Source organism: Leopardus geoffroyi, chromosome E1 (genome assembly GCF_018350155.1).
Source record: "Leopardus geoffroyi isolate Oge1 chromosome E1, O.geoffroyi_Oge1_pat1.0, whole genome shotgun sequence".
Taxonomy (NCBI): domain Eukaryota; kingdom Metazoa; phylum Chordata; class Mammalia; order Carnivora; family Felidae; genus Leopardus; species Leopardus geoffroyi.
This window is the reverse complement of record NC_059330.1, coordinates 4,879,506-4,899,390: the sequence shown is the minus strand read 5'-3', so window position 1 is coordinate 4,899,390 and position 19,885 is coordinate 4,879,506. Positions and strand designations below refer to the sequence as shown.

General features: G+C 54.0%; 2 protein-coding genes across 2 annotated transcripts in view; one reads left to right on the top strand and one right to left on the bottom strand.

Annotated features, from left to right (window-relative positions):
* ADPRM (ADP-ribose/CDP-alcohol diphosphatase, manganese dependent) overlaps positions 1 to 19,885 on the bottom strand; it is a 293,792-nt gene that overhangs the window by 195,579 nt on the left and 78,328 nt on the right. The gene's annotated exons all lie outside the window — the stretch shown is intronic.
* TMEM238L (transmembrane protein 238 like) lies at positions 1,373 to 10,941 on the top strand. Its single transcript, XM_045487392.1, has 2 exons — positions 1,373 to 1,961; positions 8,511 to 10,941. The coding sequence occupies exon 1, from the start codon at positions 1,593 to 1,595 to the stop codon at positions 1,830 to 1,832; it is 240 nt and encodes a 79-aa protein (XP_045343348.1). The 5' UTR covers positions 1,373 to 1,592; the 3' UTR covers positions 1,833 to 1,961; positions 8,511 to 10,941.

Below are 19,885 nucleotides of genomic sequence, written 5' to 3'. Positions count from 1 at the left end.
CTGCCCCACGCAGGGCATTGCCGTACGCCCACCGTTCTTCCCGAGACACTCTCCCGGTCGGAGCTGGAGGCAGCAGATGGGAGGGCTGTCAGCCTCTCCAGCACTGGAGGTGCTCCTGTGTGGATACCTAACTGCCTCTGAGCATATATCCAGAAAAGGAGGGGCACCTGGGTGGCTCAGTCGGTTGAGCGGCCGGCTTCGGCTCAGGTCATGATCTCACGGTCCGTGAGTTCGAGCCCCGAGTCAGGCTCTGTGCTGACAGCTCAGAGCCTGGAGACTGTTTCAGACTCTGTGTCTCCCTCTCTCTGACCCTCCCCCGTTCATGGTCTGTCTCTCTCTGTCTCAAAAATAAATAAATGTTAAAAAAAAAAAGAAAAGAAAAAGAAAAAGAAAAGGAGACAGACACCAGGGAGGAGTAGCCTCAGCTACTTCTCACTTGGAGATGCTCCAGATCAGCTACTTGGTCTGAGTCAAGTCTCCTGGAGCTTTGGATCCTAAAATCTGTAACACGTTAATTCTCCTCCCCCCACCCAGGACCTTTTTTCTGGAAGTTTCTCACTCCTCCTGGCCTATTTCACACTAGAGAACAAAGACAGAGCTGTCTATTCATTGTCATCGACCAGAGAAGGCAGGAGAAAGAGTGGAAATTATTTCTTCCACTATGCCTGGGGGAAACCGAGTCCCAGAGACGTCTGGTGTGTAGGCCAAGGTCCTGCAGTGAACCAGGGACAGAGGGGAGGCCGCACACCCTGTGAGCAGCCACAGTGACATGGCTACATCACCCCTCGGGGATGTGAGCGAGCAGTGTTCGTGGGACATAAGGCAAACCTCGAGTCAGTCAGTCTGGAAAAGACGCAGAGAACCAGACAGATATTTCTCGACTTCTGTCGCCTTTTGGTTCATGCCCGATGGACCACAGCCAGAGGCCAGAGGTCCCCCTGCCCCGCCCACTCTGCCCCGTCCACCTGTCCTCCCAGGTCCCCAGGTCTTCAGAACGGAGACATCCACAAGACACATCCACCTTCTCTGGGTCCCTATTTGGTCCCTAGAACTGACAGATTCTTACCGCACCATTTCAAACTCTATGTATGTCAACAGAGTCTCTTCTGCATCTTTTACTTAAAACCTCCCTCTGCACCAGGAAGAGGAGGGCGGACGGGTGAGGGGAACGAAACCCCACCGCCACCACAGGGCTCAGAAACCTGCCAGGACTTGCCAGGAACTCGAGAGGCACGGGACGAGGCACGGGGCAGCCCCCCTCTCGCACACCGAAGATCCCTCCCGGGGCACCTGACCCCTCCCCGGCCACGTAACCCAGCGCTGACCAGTCCCATTAGCACTGATGTCAGTGTGTTTTGGTCCGGACCACTCCTGAGTCACGAAGCAGTTAAGGAACAGCCTGCCCCACTGGCTGCCGTGCTCATAAAGCTGGATCCCCGTGTACTTCCTTGTGGCTCCAGACAGCCCGACGTCTCCCTCGTTCGCTCACACCCAGCGGCCAGCCGGTGCGGGCGGCAGGAGGCAGAACCGCCACCCTCCCATGCAAATCAGCCCCAGGGGTGCAGCCGGGTTTCTCCCGCTGCTGCAGGGCAATGCTCCTGGGGAGGCGCTGGGGAAGATGCAACCTGGGGCGCTGTGTGCTCTTCCTTGTGCTGGCCCTGCTGCTCGACGCCGTGGGCCTGGTCCTTCTGCTGCTGGGCGTCTTCGCCTCCCTCGATTACTGGGACTTCTTGGTCTACACGGGGGCCCTGACCCTGGTGTTCAGCCTGCTCTTCTGGATCACCTGGTATTCCCTCAACATCGAGGTACCTCTTGAGAAGCTGGACTTGTAGTTTGGCCGTGGGCACAGGAGGAGGGACGCAGGCTCCACAGGCAGCTGGCCGTGAACCTGGGGCTGCTGCGCGGCCGGAGGGGTAGGGGCGTGTTTCCACTCCCACCCAGAACGCCCCACGGGGGAGCAGGTGAGTGCACACGAGGCCCGCCTGGCGGGGTGGCTGGAGAGGCTGAGAAGGAACTGGAAGCCTGCACCCCGGCTGGGGGCTCTGCCCACCTGGGTGGGCACCTGTGGTGGCCACAGGCTGTCCTCTCCCCCTCTGGGGCCCGTCGTCCTTATGGAGACTACAAAGAGGGTCTCCACGGCCCCCTCCATTTCTGAGACGCCAAGAGTGGTCCCGCCATGCAGAACAGGAAGTTATTCCGTCAGCTCAGAACTTTGGAGAGGAGAGCCCATCTTGATTGTCTGTTGGAAGACCAGCTGGCTGCGGGGGGGGAGGGGGTCTAGCACTGGGAGGGAATGGAAAACTCTCCAGTGGCCGTGTGTGTCCTAGCACGGATGGAGCGGTGGCGGGGAACCACCCACAATGGCCCTTCTCCCTCCCTTCCTGCCTGTAGGACACACACCAGGTGGGACACACACCACAGTGGGGAAGACCTGCCTCCACATCCTCCCTCGGGGCACCTGCCTCTTTCAGCAGCGCCCCCCCCCTCCCTCCTCACACACACTCCCATGAGGCCACCCCCATCCTTCACTCCCACCCCCACCCGCCCACGGCTGGCCTGGGAGCCTCAGTGGTCAGGAGACCATGGCGGACCATTTCGTCCACCGAGCTGCACTTTCCGGCTGGGCCGGCTGCTTGGTTGACCACATGTGACCAAGGAGGCAGATCATCGTTAAAGATGTTTCACAGGGATGTGAAGCACCAAGGATAGAGCCGGTCTGGCCCCCGTGACCCTGAATTACGGGCAGCTCTCCCCCAGGGGACTGGAAGGGGAGCCCTGGTTGGGATAACAATCATCATCCCCCCCGCCCCCGGTGGCCAGGAAACTGGCACCGCCGGGCACTCCCTTCCAGCGCTGGGTGTAAGGATAAAGGTCATTGCTGGGTTGGAAGGAGGAAATGATAATCCTGCCTCTTCTGGGGGATTCCATCTGACCTTTGGAACCAAAAGACCAGAGCGGCCGTTTGAAGAGGTTTCGGGGAGGGTAACCTAAACCTGGTCCTGGCAGATGAAAAGAAGGAAAAGAGATGGGAAGTCCGAGTGCCTGGGTCCTGCTCTGAGTGCCACCGCTCAACCACTGGGTGACAGTGGACAGGCTGCATTGGGTAGTAGCCTCATCTGTAAAATGAGGACAATATGACCTGCCCTTGTGGTTGCAATGGCCAAAAAGAGGTAAGGCAGAAGAAGGCTTTTTGCACACAATGTGGTTTTTACAAATGTCCTATGCCCTTACTAAACGCATAGGAGAGGGTAAGCAAACTGATCCAGGCTCCCAACTGAGAGTTGGGGGTACTGAGAGGACTTGGGGTACCTCAAACTGGCAGTGAAGGGGTTAGTTTACACTTTGCATCATGGAACTTCGAAGCAAGAAGGAACCCCTAATGTGTTTGCTCATTCCCAAAGACATGCCGGGCCCCGTGCAAGGCACTGGGGATGGCCTGGAGGATAAGATACATAAGGTCTCGACCCTCGAGGAGTTTCCCATCAAGGGAGACGGAGACAGTAACCAAATAGTCCCACTAATGGAGGTACGATAACAGAGTCAGGTGAAGACTGGGAAGAGAAGGAATATCACTTCACGGGAATGGTCAACAGAGATGCTGACCCAGAAGGTGGAGTCTCTCAGGAAGAGGTAATGGCTTGAGCAAAGGTCCTGGGATACCAGGAAATAAAAAGACAGCAGGGAGACTGAAGGGCAGAGGGGGCAAGTGCAGGAGGAGGTTAGGGTCCTGCCTGCAGTAGGCAGAGGCCGGGCCAGGCAAAGCCTTGAAGGCCATCCTAAGGACTTTGATCATTATCTTAAGAAGAATAAGAAGTTATTAAGGAGATGTGAGCAGGGGTGGGAGCTTGACATAATTGGATCTATGTTTCCAAAAGACTACCCTGGCCATGGCATGGATGATGATGTTGGTGATGGTGATGGTGAGAATGATGGTCACCAGTTCAAGCTCATCTGGGGAGCGAAATCACTTACCCAAACCACAAGGGGTCCCTAGTGTGAGGCTCCTTGCCCTTTACATCCTTTCCGCATTGAATAGAAAGAAGTCCAGCAGACCAATGATGAAGAGCATGGGCCAAGACCCAGGCCGTGTGGTTTGAATCCAGTTCCATTCCTTACCTCCTTTGTTTGTGACCCGGCGCGAGCCACATCACACCCCCATGCCCTACTTTCCAAATCTGTAAAATGTAGGTGATGTTAAGGACAGCAGCCCCAGCTACAGAGAGGATGGTAAGATTAGCCCCGCCTCATGATGATGTCGCATAGGTTAAGTGGGCTAATGTGTGGACGGTGCTCCAGGAGTGACGATTAAAGGCAGCAACGGACATTCCGTCACAACACTGGCGGCCGATGCATGGCAGAGGGGTAAGACCTTCCTCTGAGATAGACATACTTGAGGTGTTACGATCAATTCTTTTTTTTTTTTTTTTAATTCTTTTAGTGTTTATTTTTGAGAAAGAGAAAGAGAGCATAAGCAGGGGAAGGGCAGAGAGAGAGAGGGAAACACAGAATCCGAAGCAGGCTCCAGGTTCTGAGCTGTCAGCACAGAGCCCTACGCGGGGCTCGAACTCATGAACTGTGAGCTCATGACCTGAGCCAAAGTCGGACACTTACCCAACTGAGCCACCCGAGCACCCGTGTTATGATCAATTCTTAAGACGGTGTATGTCATTAAAGTTTTTTCAGTAGTTACGTGAGAAAGCTGTCCCAGAACACGAGACTTTCGTCCAGGCTCAAAGGGACTTAAATGCTTGAGATCCACTGTACTTTCCACTAAACAGTCATGCAAATGTCTTCTTTTCAGTTCCCAAACTGCCATGTTCTGTGGGACCCTCAAAGCCAGTGTCCCTTGGTCCCTCCATCCCCTGCAATGCCTAGGGCTGGCCCAGAGTGACCAATCAGTGTGGGCTAGGGCTGCTCAGGGAGGCTGCTCACTTATGGAGCTGCCCCCCGCCCCATGACCTTGGGCACATCGCATTACTTCCCTTCAGAGTAGGAGATTTGGGACCCACGGCAGGTTTGAACGGGGGTCCGAGTAGCCCCCTCAGGGGCTGGAGTGGGTGGACAGCAAGCAGGCAGGACTCGTGCAGCCCTACCCGCCACACACATACCTCTAGAATAGTGGGGTTTCCACAGTCTTGTCTACTGAACTTTCACAGAAGGCTTCCTGTGAACACGGGTTCTGATGCTAAAACATACTTCTTCTTTTTTTAAAATTTTTTAATGTATATTTACTTTTGAGAGAGAGAGAGAGAGAGAGAGAGAGAGAGAGAGACAGAGTCCAAAGCAGACTCCAGGCTCTGAGCTGTCAGCACAAAGCCCAATGCGGAGCTCGAACCCAAGAACCATGAGATCATGACCTGAGCTGAAGCAGGACGCCCAATCAAGTGAGCCGCCCGGATGCCCCAACTAAAACGTATTTCAGAAAATGACTCATCCCAATCCCCTTACATTCTATGACCTTTGGCCCGGGCACAATCTCCAACCATATTCATGACTGATGGGCAGTTCTCCAATTCTCAGAATGGAGTAAAAGAGCACGGACCCCTTTAATTCAGAACCCGAATGTGCCATTCCAAGCTTGTCCTTGGACACTCCCCCCACCCCCCACCCGCCGCCTCCCGAGATAAGCGGGTCCCACCCCTGGCATGAGGTCTGGTATGGAACTCAGGGCAGGACAGGACAGGCTTGGCTGTCCCTCGAGCCCTGAGCCTGTGGCTTCCGTGGTTCTCCGGAGACCAGAGGACAACCTGGGCCACTAAACCTCAAAGGTCAACCCTCCCCTCCACCCCCACAGGAGTTTCAGAACGAGTGTCTTGTTTTTATAGCCCAACTGTGTGTCAAGGGAGACAACCTGCCATTTGATTTTATCACTCAGTCGCCATATTCTCCTGAGATTTGCCTGCTCCGCATTTCACTTGCTGGGCATTTCTTGTAGATAGAGATAAGCCCCCAGGCAAAGTCAGGTGAGGATTCTTGTCCTTTTCCAGGAGGGTGCATGACTACACCACCCCCAAACACACACACACACACACACACACACCCTCACACCCGCTACACACACCCCAGAAACACACATTGGCAACAATCAAAGCCCAAGAGCATGCAAGGCTCACAGCTCCGAGCCCAGGAAAGTAAAACCTGTCCTTCACCATCAACTTTTTCTAACTTTCCACCCACAGAGAGGCGGGTGGACTGGCCAAGTCAGCTGGGAGTACAGCCAGGTGGAAGGTGGGCAAGCCAGCCCGGCAACCGGTGCCATTTGCACACGCAGGGCTGGGGCTGCGTGGAGGGCCAAACATCTCTCTGATCCCTGGAGGAATGTTTAATCTAGAGGGAGAGATAAAGTAAGTACACAGGGCGTCACAAAAGCACACGGAAAATGCATGCCGCGAGATAAGCTCGGTCGGGTGCGTGGGCCCTGCGCGCCCAGGTGAGGAGATCCTCTGGTTGTGGTGGGGCAGGGGTTTGTGTGTGACTTTGGACATCTGGCCTGGGTCCCGAGGAGCAGGAGAGAATGTGACAGGCAGAGAAGGCTCTTGGGGAGAGCCACAGGGAAGGACTGCAGAAAGGAAAAAAGAAAATGAAAGAATATTCCGGAAAGAGCGAGCAAGCACATGTGAGTGGGTCAGGGGTGTTCGTTGGAGGACGTCAGGGGCAAGATGAGGCTTCCAACACCTGGAAAGCAAGGAGGAGGCTTCGCTGACTTCAGGGACTGGAGAGGGACGTGGCCGGGCTCTGTTCAGTGATAGCAGGTGCAGGCAGGTGGGAGAGAGGCGCGGGGGCAGGGAGACGGCTCAGGAAGCTCGGCGGGCAGGTAGTAAGACGCGGGCAGGAGGTTAGGGCCACGGAAAGCAAAGGAGACACAGACAGCATGAGTGGGACCAGACAGACCCAGCAGACGGCCTGTCCTAGTGTCCTGCAGCCCAATGGTGACATCAAAGCTTTCGGAGAGCCCTGCGATGCCTGTGAGGACGGAGGTCAGGGGAGGGCACAGGTTTGCTTCCGAGGATGCGTTTTCCTTCGCACGGGCGGAGTCTGAGATGCAAATGGTACACGGGATGAGAACGGCCCAGCTGGCGTGGAACGTGCAGATTTTAGAGTCAGAAGGAAGACCGGGGCAGGAGGACGGAGTGAGGGGTTGGAGACGCGAGTGTGGATGAGATTGTACAGGGTGAGGAGGTAGACAGAGAGGGGAAGAAAACGGTGTGGGGGAGCGGGGAATAGAAGGAAGGGAGGAGGAGGGGGAACCCTAAGTTTCTCTGCACAAGATCCCATTCATAAGTTACCGTGTCTGACATAATGGAACCCACGAGGGGTGATGCCAGGCTGTGAAACCAAGCGTACCCGCCCGTAAGGTCCACAACCTCTGCACCAGGCCCGGGGATGGCCACGTCTGGCCTGGGGGGCCAAATGTGGCCCTTCTCCCGTTTTGTACGTCGCGTTTTACTGCGATGCAGCCACTCACTCACGCGTGCGCTGTCTAAGGTGCTTTATGTGGTAACGCCAGAGCTCCGTGATCGCAGCAAAGACCCATATGGCCCCGTGATGCCTCCGATATCTTCTATCTGGCCTCTTACCGCGTAGTCTGCTGGCCTCTGGCCTGGCCGTCGTTACTTCCCACAGGAGCCAAAGCCAGAACCTTGAGCCGGGCTTGCTTTTGGGAATGGGGGGAGGGCAGGCAGGTTGGGAAGCCCATGGAGAGGTCCCGGCGGTAATAAGGGAGCGACACCCTGCAGGTGACAAAGAGGATGAAGGAGGGCATGGTGTCAAGATGGGGGACTGACCGTCGAAGGCCTCAGAGCCGTCAACAAGGCTGTAGTGGCCTGAGGAAAGTTGACCACACTGGGCCGTGAGCCTTTGTCCTTAGATGGTGGGGACAAAATGGGACCAGCGCTGTGCACAGAGTGGCCGCTGGGATGCACAAAGGGACCGGCACAGATCCATCCCAATCCTCAGTCGTATCTGGAGATGATGAAATGACAGGAATCAGGCTCTGCTGGCCACGCTGATCTTGCAGTAGGATTTTTTTTTTTTTTCAGAGGAGGGGGTTGAGAACATTGAACAGGAGGGTCAGGAGAGAGGAGGAGCCAGGAGAGAGGGGGAGAGGACACTGGAGTCACAGCCGAAGATAGACAGATGTCTGGCCACGTCCAAGGTGGACGTGGGGTGGAATCCAGAGCCCAGGGAATGACTCCGTTAGCTTTGGGTGCAGGGAAGGGGGTGGGGAGAGGGAGCTCAGACTCGATGAGGGCCTCGGTGTTTACTGACCGATTTCTTATTTCCAGGACCTCAGCCGATGCTCACAGCTCAGTTAGGGGCTCAAACACCCATTTTACGGGTTGGGGAGACGGAGCCCCACAGTGGTTCATGACTAGCCCGCGGAAGGGGCGCTATGGGGGGGCAGCGCTAGAATCCAAACCTGAGTCCTGCTGACTCTCAGAACCACACACAGGTTTGAAATGACATAGTCAAGTCTCTGGCTGACAGCTTCCTTCATTTATTCAACACAGGTGCTGTCTGACAGAGTAGCGTCAGAGCCCCGGGAAGATGTCTTCTCTTGGCCGCATGCCCTCTACTAAGTATCTGGGAGGAACCAGAGGCTTGCAAAGCACCCACCAGGACGCCCGCGAGTGGCATGGATGCCAGGGTTCCGGAAGGTTCCAGTCTCCGCCAAGAGTCCGGCACCCCTGAGCCACGGCTGGCCCCCCAGCCGTTCGGGGATGGCCCCCGAAGCCTTCAAGTTCTCAAACTGGGGCTCTGATGGGAGCGACCTTGCTGTGGGGTTCAGAGGCCAACTCTCGTCAAGGTCCCGTTAAAGACTAACAGCCAGAAGTGAGCACGGGAGTCCAAACGGGGCCTCCCGCAAGCACACATCAGGCCGTGTGGCTGCTGCTTCCCCTCCCCGGCTGTCTGGACGGGCCGTGTGAGCCCCTGAAGGGCTCCGCCTCACGCATCTCGGGACGGTGCAGGGTGGCCCAAGGGGCATATTCTAACACTCTGGCTGCGAAAGCAAAGCGTAGCTGATGCTGTGCGATGTGTGAGGGACGCCGCCCTCCTCCGTGCCTCACACGGTTTGCTATGAAGGCAGCCCCGTCCATTTGCACAGCCAGCCTGCCCGGGGGGCTCACATTGAGCTTTCAGTCAACGGAAGGCCTCCTCCAGGCGATACCCTGACAAAGCTAGCGAGGCCTGTGCTGTCCTCATGTTCTCCGTTTCTCGATCCTAGCTAAGAGCAGGACTCTGTTTTTATCTTAACTCAGTCGCGTGCAGTCCAACGCAGCCCGGCTCGGAGGCTCATCCGATGTGCGCTTGTCCCCAGGGCTCGGCCTGCCTATGTAATTTATGTTTCTCCTGGTCTAATTTTATACTTTTTATTTATATTTCACCCCAAAAAGTGTAAGTGTTCCCTAGAAGCTGCCTCAGATGTTCTGTGCTATGAGGCAGGAACCTAGCTATAGAAGTAGGTTTGACCTTTGACCTTCTGCTTTAACAGGATGCGCCGTATTTCGGGGCGTGCGTGCTCCCGCAAGAATCCTCCTCAACCGCCACAGCTTTACAGCATCCTCTGCTCAGAAGTTTAACCTGCTTCTGTGCAAGTCCTGGAATTCGACGTTGGGCACAGCACTGTGGATGGAGACAGTGCCTGGGTTGTCCTGACACCATGGAATCTTCTGGAAGTTCTGTGCTTGAACACCAACCCAGCCTCTCAGAACGAGGCTGGGCTCGGAAGCCATCATGAAAGGAACATTCCAGATAAGCCATTAAGAAAAAAGATTCCCCTCCTACGCCAGAAGATTCCTTGACCGTCTGCACAGGTAATCCTACCGATTCTCCCGAGTGGACATTTCTTTGTGTTTCCAACCTGACTCCCCACGAGCGAGGAAGCACGTCCTCTTACCGGAGGTTCTAACGTCAGCACGGAAAGAAAAGTCACCCGTGATCCACATCACCCTGAACAGCTCCTTAGGAAGACGCTGTGTTGGAGGCCCCGTTCACTTCCTTTCCTTGGTTTTTTATCCTAGAAACGGAACGGGTTTCCCTTCCTTCCCTTGGAGCCAAATGCAACAGCTGACTTTCATCTGTGTTGTTCGAGACAGGCAAATCTTGAAAGAGGGGGAGCACACGTTCTCAGAATCTGAGGGGCCGAAGGAACTGAGATGGGCAGAACAGCGGCGGGTTCCGGCCTCCCACATCACGCCCACTCCAGGGACCTGTACGCCGTACTGGGACCTTTCCCCACCGCCCTCGTTTTTGTGCACCTGCTACGGGGCAATTTAAATGCGTGCATGACGGTTCTCCATTTAAGTGCGCCTGTTGGTTCAACTCCTGGAACGTCTCCCAAATTAGAGGGCGTGTTTCTGCGGGACGGGAGGTGTCTGACCGCCGCTTTTGGAGTAAATCTGTGATAATAGCTGTCGTGGGTGCGGCTGGCTACTTGCTGGCCCTGGAATTAGCCCCCCAGAAGAAAAGGGAGGTCCACGCGGGAGGGCGTCAACTGTCCGGGAACCCTAACGAAGAGCCAGAATGGAGAGGGCACGGTTAGACAACGCACGTGGAAACTGGGGGCAATCCCTCTGGGGCAAGTCTTGGTCCGCCACTGATTGTGTGCCAGGATGATACTCGGGGACCCATTAGGGTGCAGAATGAGAGAACACGAGAACAGAGCCCAATCTCAGAGAGCACGAAGCCGGCACTTAAAATGTTGGCGGATCTCCGGGGGCTCTTGGTAAATGCAGATTCTGATTCAGGAGGTCTGGAGAGAGGCCAAAGGCTCTGCATTTCTAACAAGCTCCCGGGTGACGCCATGGCTGCTGGTCCATGTGACACACAGAAGCACAAAGATCGGGGCACCCCGGTGGGGGGGGCTTAGTTGGCTAAGCATCTGACTTTTGGTTTCGGCTCAGGTCATGATCCCACGGTTTGTGAGTTCAAGTCCCGCATCAGGCTCTATGCCGACCTCACAGAGTCTGCTTGGGATTCTCTCTCTTGCCTCTCTCTGCCCCTCCCCTGCTCGTGCACGCACACGCTCTCTCTCTCGCTCTCACCCAAAATAAATAAATAAATAAATAAATAAATAAATAAATAAATAAATAAATAAACTTTAAAAAGAGAAAAAGAAGAGCAAAGATCTTGAGCAGCCCCGTTATTTTGGAGATGGGCAGAGACTGAAGCTGGCGGGTGTAATGACTCCCAAGTTCAGGCAGCTGCAAAGCAGCAGATGCAGAACCGAAGCCCGGAGCCCAGGAGCCCAGGTGCCCAGGTACCCAGGCTGCCCCTTTCCCCTCCGTAAACTGCTGACTGGCTTCTCCAGGGCCCTGCTGAGCCTCGGGCACAACAAGCAATCAGGGCCGCCCCAGAGGAGGTGAGGCACCCTCGTGCTCAGGAGCCACTGTGCCTCGGGCCTCGACGTGGCTGTGCTGCGTGCCCAGGAACACTCTCGACCGACCAGGTGACCGACACTCTGGCCCGACCAGGCGTCCACACTGCTCCGTGTCACTGCACATGCCAGAGCCGTGAGCGCATGAGTGCCTGTCACGAGAGGCGAGGCAAGGCGGGCCAGAGAGGGAGGAGGGAAACAGGAGGGGCCGAGTTTCTATGGGCGGGACCTCACGGAGCTGGGTTCATCCTCCCAGAAAGTTCTCCCAAGGGCTCTCCAGAACCATCCCTGCAGTCCCTCCTCCTTGGATGGCGGCTGGGCTTTTCCAGTGACCCAGACTCTCAGTGGAGTCTGCCACTGACAGGCTGAGTGACCTTCTAGGTGATCCTTGCCTATTAGAGGCTAATAATAATGGCATCACACGCTCAAGGATCAAAGGTGACTGGGCATTCTTGGCCTTCTGGGAATCCTACAACCTCTTGAAGGGGCAAATGCCATGGAGAGCATCTCTGCTCCTTGGTAGGAATCACCTGTAGAGCTGGAAATTTCAGACCCCTGATGATTCCAGGAACTTCGCGCCTGTCATTTATAAAGCTATTTGAAGTCAAGTCTGGGGCCCCTGCGTGGCTCTGTTGGTTGAGCGTCCGACTCTTGATTCCAGCTCAGGTCATGATCCCAGGGTCGGGGGATCGAGCCTCACATTGGGGTTGGGCTCCACACTGAGCGTGGAGCCTGTTTAAGATTCTCTCCCTCTGCCCCTCTCTCCCCGCTCATACTCTCTCTCTCTCTCTAAATAAAACAATAAAAAATAAATAAAGTCAAATCTGCCACTAATAGGCAAGTCAGCAGTTCACACAACCTTGGTGCTACAGTTTACTGTAGGGACCCGCAAACTCAGGGGAGCACGAGCATCCTTGGGGAAGAGTGGCTCCAGCCAGGCTCTGCGGCCCACCCACGGTCAGTAGCCTTGAGGCTCCTGGGAGTCAGCTCATTTCTCGGCGACGTTACGGTGCGGTGGCGAAAGGGGGAAAGTGATCCTGAGTCGGCCGCTGCTGAGGCCAGCCTGGAAAAAGGCCAAGCCTTTGCATGAGGGACCAAAGAGCCTTCTAGGTAAAAACCAACCCTAAGGGAAAAGAGAGGCTGACAGACAAGCTCAGGGTGGTAACAGAGACTGAATGTAGGTGTCCTCACCTTTGTTCATCCTTCAACAATCTCTCCTTGTTTGCAACAGAAGGATTGTGAGACAGATTAGGCACTTTGGGGGCGGTGGTAGGGGGAGGGCTGTGTGTGATACGGGGATTCACATCACAGCACCTAGAAGCATGTGGCATAGACGTGGGCTGTGTTAGTTCCTGGTAGACACGTGCTAGCGAGACAGTAGATGCTAATAGCTGTTTGCACTCATTTATGCTGGAAACCGAACGGTGCCGGGAATGCCAAGGTTTCACCGTATGACCAAGTGCTCTGTCTGTGTGTAAGGACCGGGCACCCAAGGCCCTCTGGCATCCTGCAGACGGCTCCTACTGGGAGATCCTTTAGCATCTGAAGTTGGTGACTTGCCGGGAAGGGAGGGGGAGATGAGGGACAGAGTCCCACGGCCTCCCCCCACTTCTCTGCAATGCCCCCACACTGCCGGGCTTGGTGCCCCCAAACTCCCCGAGTCGGCCTGTGAAGAAAGAACGTGCATACAGATGATACTTCACAGGCTGACCGCTTGGATATGCATTTGGCCCACCTCTGCTTCCGGAATACAAGCACCCAGTTGACAAGCGTCTTCCGGCCTTTGCTTCTTTGCTTCTCCTCCTTCTCCAAGCTGACTGCTCCCGTGTCAGCCCCCGCCACCAAACAGCCATTTTTCACCAGCTTCCCTTCCATACCAGCTCATCCGGGTTCACCTGCCCCCATCCAGGGGGTTCCTGTTCCAGACCTACAAAGTGAGAGGCTGTGGGGTGGGCCCAGCAACCACATTGACCAAGCTCTCCGGCGCATTCTGACGCACGCGTGCTCAAGCCTGAGATCTTCTAGGGGACAGATCTTTGAAGCTGAACTGGGAGCCTGGAGGCTGTCCTCCAGGTGACCCCGTCTCCTACATCTCCCCAGGCACCAGAGAGCAAACCTTACCCACCGTCACAAGGCGTCCTGCCAGGCTGCACCAGCCCTAGGCGGCTCTATCAATCAGCTGTGGGGAACTCTGCGTGCTGGCCAGCCCATACTGTCCCCAGTGGCCTGTGACTAGTGTCCTTTGCTGGCCAGGGAGTTGGACTGGTTTTTCTTCCAGTCTTGTCTGCATTTCAGTCTTCAAGAAACTCAGGTTTCCCATTGCTTAGGAAGAGAGGTGGGGGTCGGGGTTGAGGGGGGGGGCACCTGGGTGGCTCAGTCGGGTTGAGCATCTGACTCTGGGTTTCGGCTCAGGTCATGATCTCATGGTTCAGGAGTTTGAGCCCCGCGTTGGGCTCTGTGCTGACAGTGTAGAGCCTGCTTGGGATTCTTTCTCTCCCTCTTTCTCTTTCCCTCCCCCACCTGGATTCTCTCTCTCTCTCTCAGATAAATAAATAAACTTTAAAAAAAAAAAAAAAAAAAAAAGGAAGAGAGTTGGGTGTGGGAGGCTGTGGGGGTGAGGAGGCTGGTGCAGGAAAAAGGAGGGAGGAGGGAGGAGGGAGGAGAAGAGTCCGGGGAGCAAAAGGGAGAGGTCCTGAGGGAGTGAGATGATGGGGGAAAGGATGGGGTGGGGAAGGGTGACTGAAGAGCCATGGAAGAGAGAAATCGAGTTGGAAGCAATTGGGGAAGAGAGCATCTCTCAAAGTGTGGTCCTGGGACCCTGTTTGACAGGTAGGTTCTCAGTCTCACCCTAGACCTTCTGAATCAGGGACTCTGGGAACTGGGCCCATTTGTCTGCACTGTAAAAAAAAAAAAAAAAAAGAGGTCCCCCTGGGGATTCTGACACAAACCTCAGTTTGAGAACCGCTGGGCTGAACGGCTGGCTGTATTATTTGAAGCCCCTCGATCCTGGGTCTTTCCAGTGTTTTTCGAACGTCTGCCTCGGGCACAGCGACTTGGGAGAGAGGCCAGGATGGCCCTCATGTGACTCTCACACATACTGACCGCCTCGTGCTCTTGACCTAACGACTCCCTGCACCTGCAGAGACTGTGCCCCCCCTTGTCCTCCGTCACCCCCAATGCCCCACCATTGGTGCCACCAGCCTCCCGCAGCTCTAACACTGAGCAGCCTTTCCCCGGAAGGTCCGTGGGCCTGGAAAGAACCCTCAGGAGCCTCTGATCCTGCGTTCCTCCTCAACTGATTCAACATCAAGGCCCTCCCTCCTTTATTATTTCTTCCCTGCATCTCCCTCGCCTTGAAATATGTTGTCTGCCAAGGAGACTAATCATTAAGGAATAATTAATTCATTTCCCCATGATTTATTAATCAAACAGCCATAGATGGGTATGCAAAGAGCAGAAAACAGGTGTATTATGATTTCCATTAGAGTTCTGAAACCTTCAAAACAATCCATTCCAACTGCCACAAGCCCTGAGGGATCCGGGGAGGAACAAATGAAACCAGAGACTGCCTATCTCAACCGCCTGCAAAGAGCAACCAGGAGAATGGACTCACAGGCTGTTGGGCGGCTGCTGTTCTGCCCCTTCCTGCCCCCCCCCCCCCCCCCCCCGCTTTCCCAGCAGGAGCCCCCTGGCTTTGCTAGCGTCCCTCCCTCGTTGCCTGGGAGGCTTGTCAACCAAGGCGTTGGGACGCAGAGGCGACAAGGGGCAAGACCGGGGTGGAGCTGGGAGAGGCCTGCCTCCAACAAGGAATTTCTCGAAAAACTTCTGCTCTTGAAAAGTCGCACAAATGCTGCCTTTTGCTCCATGACACATTTGTCTTGCTCACTACTTTTTTTTTTTTAATTAATGTTTATTCATTTTTGAAAGAGAGAGATCGCAGGCAGGGGTGGAGCGAAGAGGTGGTGGGGGGAGACACAGAATCCGAAGCAGGATCCAGGCTCTGGGCTGTCAGCGCAGAGCCCGACGTGGGGCTCGAACTCACGAACCATGAGATCGTGACCTGAAGTCAGATGCTTAACCGACTGAGCCACCAGGGTGTCCCACTACCTTTATTTTTTTTTAATGTTTATTTATTTATTTTGGGAGAGAGACAGAGAGAGGGTGAGCGGGGAAGGGGCAGAGAGAGGGGTGGGGGGGAAGAGAGAGAGAATCCCAAGCAGGCTCCATGCCGTCAGCGCAGAGCCTGATGTGGGGGCTTGATCCCACGAACCGTGAGCGGAAATCAAGAGTCGGACGCTCAACCCACTGAGCCACCCAGGCGCCCCTCGTTCACCACCTTTAAAATATCCCCAAGTCTTCAGCTGGTTTCATTTCACCTGTGGGTTTACCTTCCCCACACTCATGACACAGACCCCAAGGGGGTCACGCAGCACAGGTGAGAAGTGGTCCTCATGGTAGGTAGCCATCCACCCCCACCCCCCCCCGGAGGCTCAAGCCCACGGCGAGCAAATGCGCCCCAGGCCCACCAGGCAGGAGGCCAGGCGGGTCCAGCCGCACCTAGAACCCCTACTCGCGATCAGGGAACACCTCTCTTGCCTGAGCACTTATGTTTCCACGTGAGAGGGCTGAGGCCCCAGCACGTGAAACAACTCACCCAAGGCCACACAGCCTGCTACTCACAGAGCCTGGATGGGAACTTAGGTTTTCCCTCCTCGTCTGCTGCCCCATTTCTCCTCTCTGGGTGGACACACGGGGCTGCCGGTGACACAGGACTCTCTCAAGGCCCGAGAGGGCTGCTTGGTGGGTCAGGCTGTGCTCAGCGAAACTTCCGGAGCCCCTTCTATAGGATGGGAGGATCAAGGCCAGCACGACGTACTTCAGACGGCTGTTTGACAAGAATGCTGGGTGACACACGTCAGGGGCTTTGGAAAGGTACAAACAAGCCAGCGAAGGCCTGCGTGTAGCTTCGCTCATTCAGTCCCGTCCTTTCTCTCACCCCGTGTGCGACTCTGGGAGGCTGACTCTAACAGTGACGGCCAAGGCGGCCCACGAACCACGTGCCCCGACACGTGGTCTCCAAAGCCAACGGAAGGCATCGATCAAGGGTCGCGTCACAGTGCTGTGGGCACGTCACAGCTTTCACCCAGGACTTCAGGGGCCTGAACTGCCTCCAGTAGAGAAACCCACTTATTGCCCTCGTCATTTAGTTGATATAAGCTGACTGTAGGGGTCAATTACCCAGCCACGCAATGGGCGGACGCCTATAAATCACCCTGCCCTCCCCCCAGCCATGTCCCGTGCCACCAGTGGTTCAAACCCGAAAGAATCCTGGTTAATTACAAACGTACCAATCAATATAGTTCTACTTAAGTTCTACGACATTTGTACTTCCATTATCCTTCATTCCCAAACCCTGCTTGGTCTGCTTGACTTGGCGAAAGAAAGTCTTCATGCTTTTCATGTACCAACTTTTCAAATGGGTTTGATAGGCGTGGTGCACGGAACAGAAAACAAAAAACAAAACAAAACAAAAAACAAAACACCCTGCTTCCCCATAAACCAAGGAGGCTTACAAAGAGAGCTCAGAGAAGGTCTGGGATGGAATCAGAGTATAAAAGCAAGAAAGGGAAATCAAAGATGAGGATGGCTTGGAACAGGCAGTTAAGTGCTTCGAACCCAAACCCGACAAGCTAGCCAAGTGGCCTGAGCTTGTGGCCTCATTACTCACCTTGTCCATGAATAGACCCTATTCTGTATTGTAAATAGCTTTTCACTTGAAGAGTTTCTGAATGTGCTAGAGCAACCGGGAGGAGGTGGGATGGAGGGAGGGGGCAAAGCTCATAAATCCAGAGCCTGCCCTTCCCCCAGCACACACATGCTTCCAATTCCCTGAATCCTGGAGGCCAAGTAAGAGCCACACAAGAGACATCCACACACATCACTTCCAGCAGCGGGGGCTTTAGTCTGGAGTGCAGTCTAGAACTTAGCATAACATAAAGCACCACCATTTGGTGGTAACCCCTACGAAGTAGAAAGCTGATAGGTGATTTGGCTGTCTTGCAAAGTGTAATGGGGAGTTTCCCCTCATTATTGCCAACACACACACACACACACACACCTGTGGTCCCTCTCCCCCTGCTGGTGGCCCTCCACCTGTCTTTCAGACTCAACGGAGGTAGAAAGAGACTTGGACTGGCTGTGAGACCTGGGTTCTAGTTTTTTGTTTTTTGTTTTTTAAGTTTATTCATTTTGAGAGAGAGAGAGAGAGAGAGAGAACAAGCAGGTGAGGGACAGAGAGAAGGAGAGAAAGAATCCCAAGCAGGCTCTGCACCATCAGCACAGAGCCCGATGTGGGGCTTGAACTCACCAACTGCAAGATCATGACCCGAACCGAAGTCAGATGCTTAACCAACTGAGCCACCCAGGTGCCCCTGGGTTTTAGTTTTAACCGTGCGTCTCACTGGCCAAGTAACGGTTTCGCTAAACTCCCTGGGAGGCTCCAATGTCACCTGCAAAGTGGGATCTTATACCCATCGAGTGAGATAATGCATACGACAATAACTAGCTTTCGTTGTTTACCACGTGCTAGCACTTTGCATGGCTTATCCTCTGGGTGTTTTATGGAAACCAATTTGGACAATAAATTTCATATAATAAAAAAATAAAAAATAAATAAATAAATAAATAAATAAAAATAAAAATAGGTAATCAAAAAAAAAAATAGTTATTATAACCCTGCAAGGGTGTTATAATAGATGATCCAGAGGTTCAGCTAGTGACAGGCGGGTGTGGGATCGGAACCACGCAGGCTGACTCCCCAGCACTGTGAGATCTCTAGAGCCCACTCAGCCTGCAGGTCAAAGGTGGACATAGGTCTACATTCAGTGCGTCGGGGTTCCGCACTATGACACAGATTCTTTGTTCCCTCCCCAGGCCCCAGCATGACTGGTAGGAGCATCTGCATTTTCATAAGCCCCACCAAGTGATTCTTATATATGCCAAAGTTTGAGACCCTCTGGATTAGGAGTAAATCATGAAGTTTCACTTCTGGCCAAGACGGAGGGACAGAGATGGGATTTACCCTCCTGTCTGGAACGACCAAAAACAAACAAAGCATGTGAAATGACAACTTACTTATAAGACATTGGGCCTCAGGTAATGAAAGGTGGAGATACCTGAGAGACGGGAAACGAATAGGGTTATCCCAACAACTGCCCTGTCTCGATGCCCGGAGGGAGTTCCCAGGCCACGGTGCAGGCGGCGGAATCCAAGTGAAGGCCGGCAAATGCCCGAGCTGACAAGGAAGGGAGGGTTCAAAGGTAACAAGGCGGCAGAGTTTAAGAACGAAGTACCACAGAGGAGAGCTGTACAGAAAGAGATCCGCAGAGGCTCCCAACTGACTTCCCGGCAGGCACGGATTGGCAAGGGTGGGTGGAAGGAAATTACCTAAGGCTGCGGAAAGAATCATCTGAGAAGATTTTTTTTTTTAAGTTTATTTATTTATTTTTGAGAGAGACAGAGACAACGTGAGTGGGGGGAGGGGCAAAGAGAGGAGGAGAGATGGAATCCCAGCCAGGTTCTGTGCTGTCAGCACAGCGCCCAACACAGGGCTTGAACCCACGAAACCATTTAGATCGTGATCTGAGCCGAAACCAAGGGTTGAATGCTTAAACGACAGGCGCCCCCCCATCTGAGAAGGCTGTAGATGGCACAATAAAAGGTGTTCGATGGGGCCAGGAAGAGTATCTGTTCCAACAAACCGCTCTGAAAACTCACACATTAAGGGGAATACTCGGAAGGGTCTTGCTTCCCTAGTGGCCAGCACTGGTTCTAGGCTGAATGCTACTGACAAATTTAAAGGCAAACCCCCAAAGGATCAAATAGTTTCCAAGCAATTTAACTGTGTCACAGAACAAAGTGTTCTAGTTTTTAACTGTGCAACTCGCTGGCCAAACGACATCGTCACTAAACTACCCTTGGAGGCTCCAATGTCATCTGTAAAGTGATTTAACCATGTTACCGAACGAAGCTCAAAAATACTTAGAGGAGTACAGGAACACCCAGCACCAAACAAGTTAAAGTTCACAATGCCTGGCACCCAATAAAAGATTACGGGGCATGCAAAGAAGCAGGACAATATGACCCAGAATTCGGAGAAAATGCAACCGTAAGAAAGTAGAAGAAAACTGTACTAAGGCACATCATACAGAAATTGCTCAAAACCCAGTGAGAAACTGAAAAGCTTAAAAGTACCAGAGAAAAGACAAGTTACCTACAGAGAAACTAACATAACAACGACAACAGATTTCTCGTCAGCAACAATGAAAGTGTGAAGACTTTAAAATTTATTTTTTAATGTTTATTTTTGAGACAGACAAAGCACGAGCAGGGCAGGGGCAGAGAGAGAGAGGGAGACACAGAATCCGAAGCAGGCTCCAGGCTCCAAGCTGTCAGCACAGAGCCCAGTGTGGGGATTGAACCCATGAACTGCGAGATCATGACCTGAGC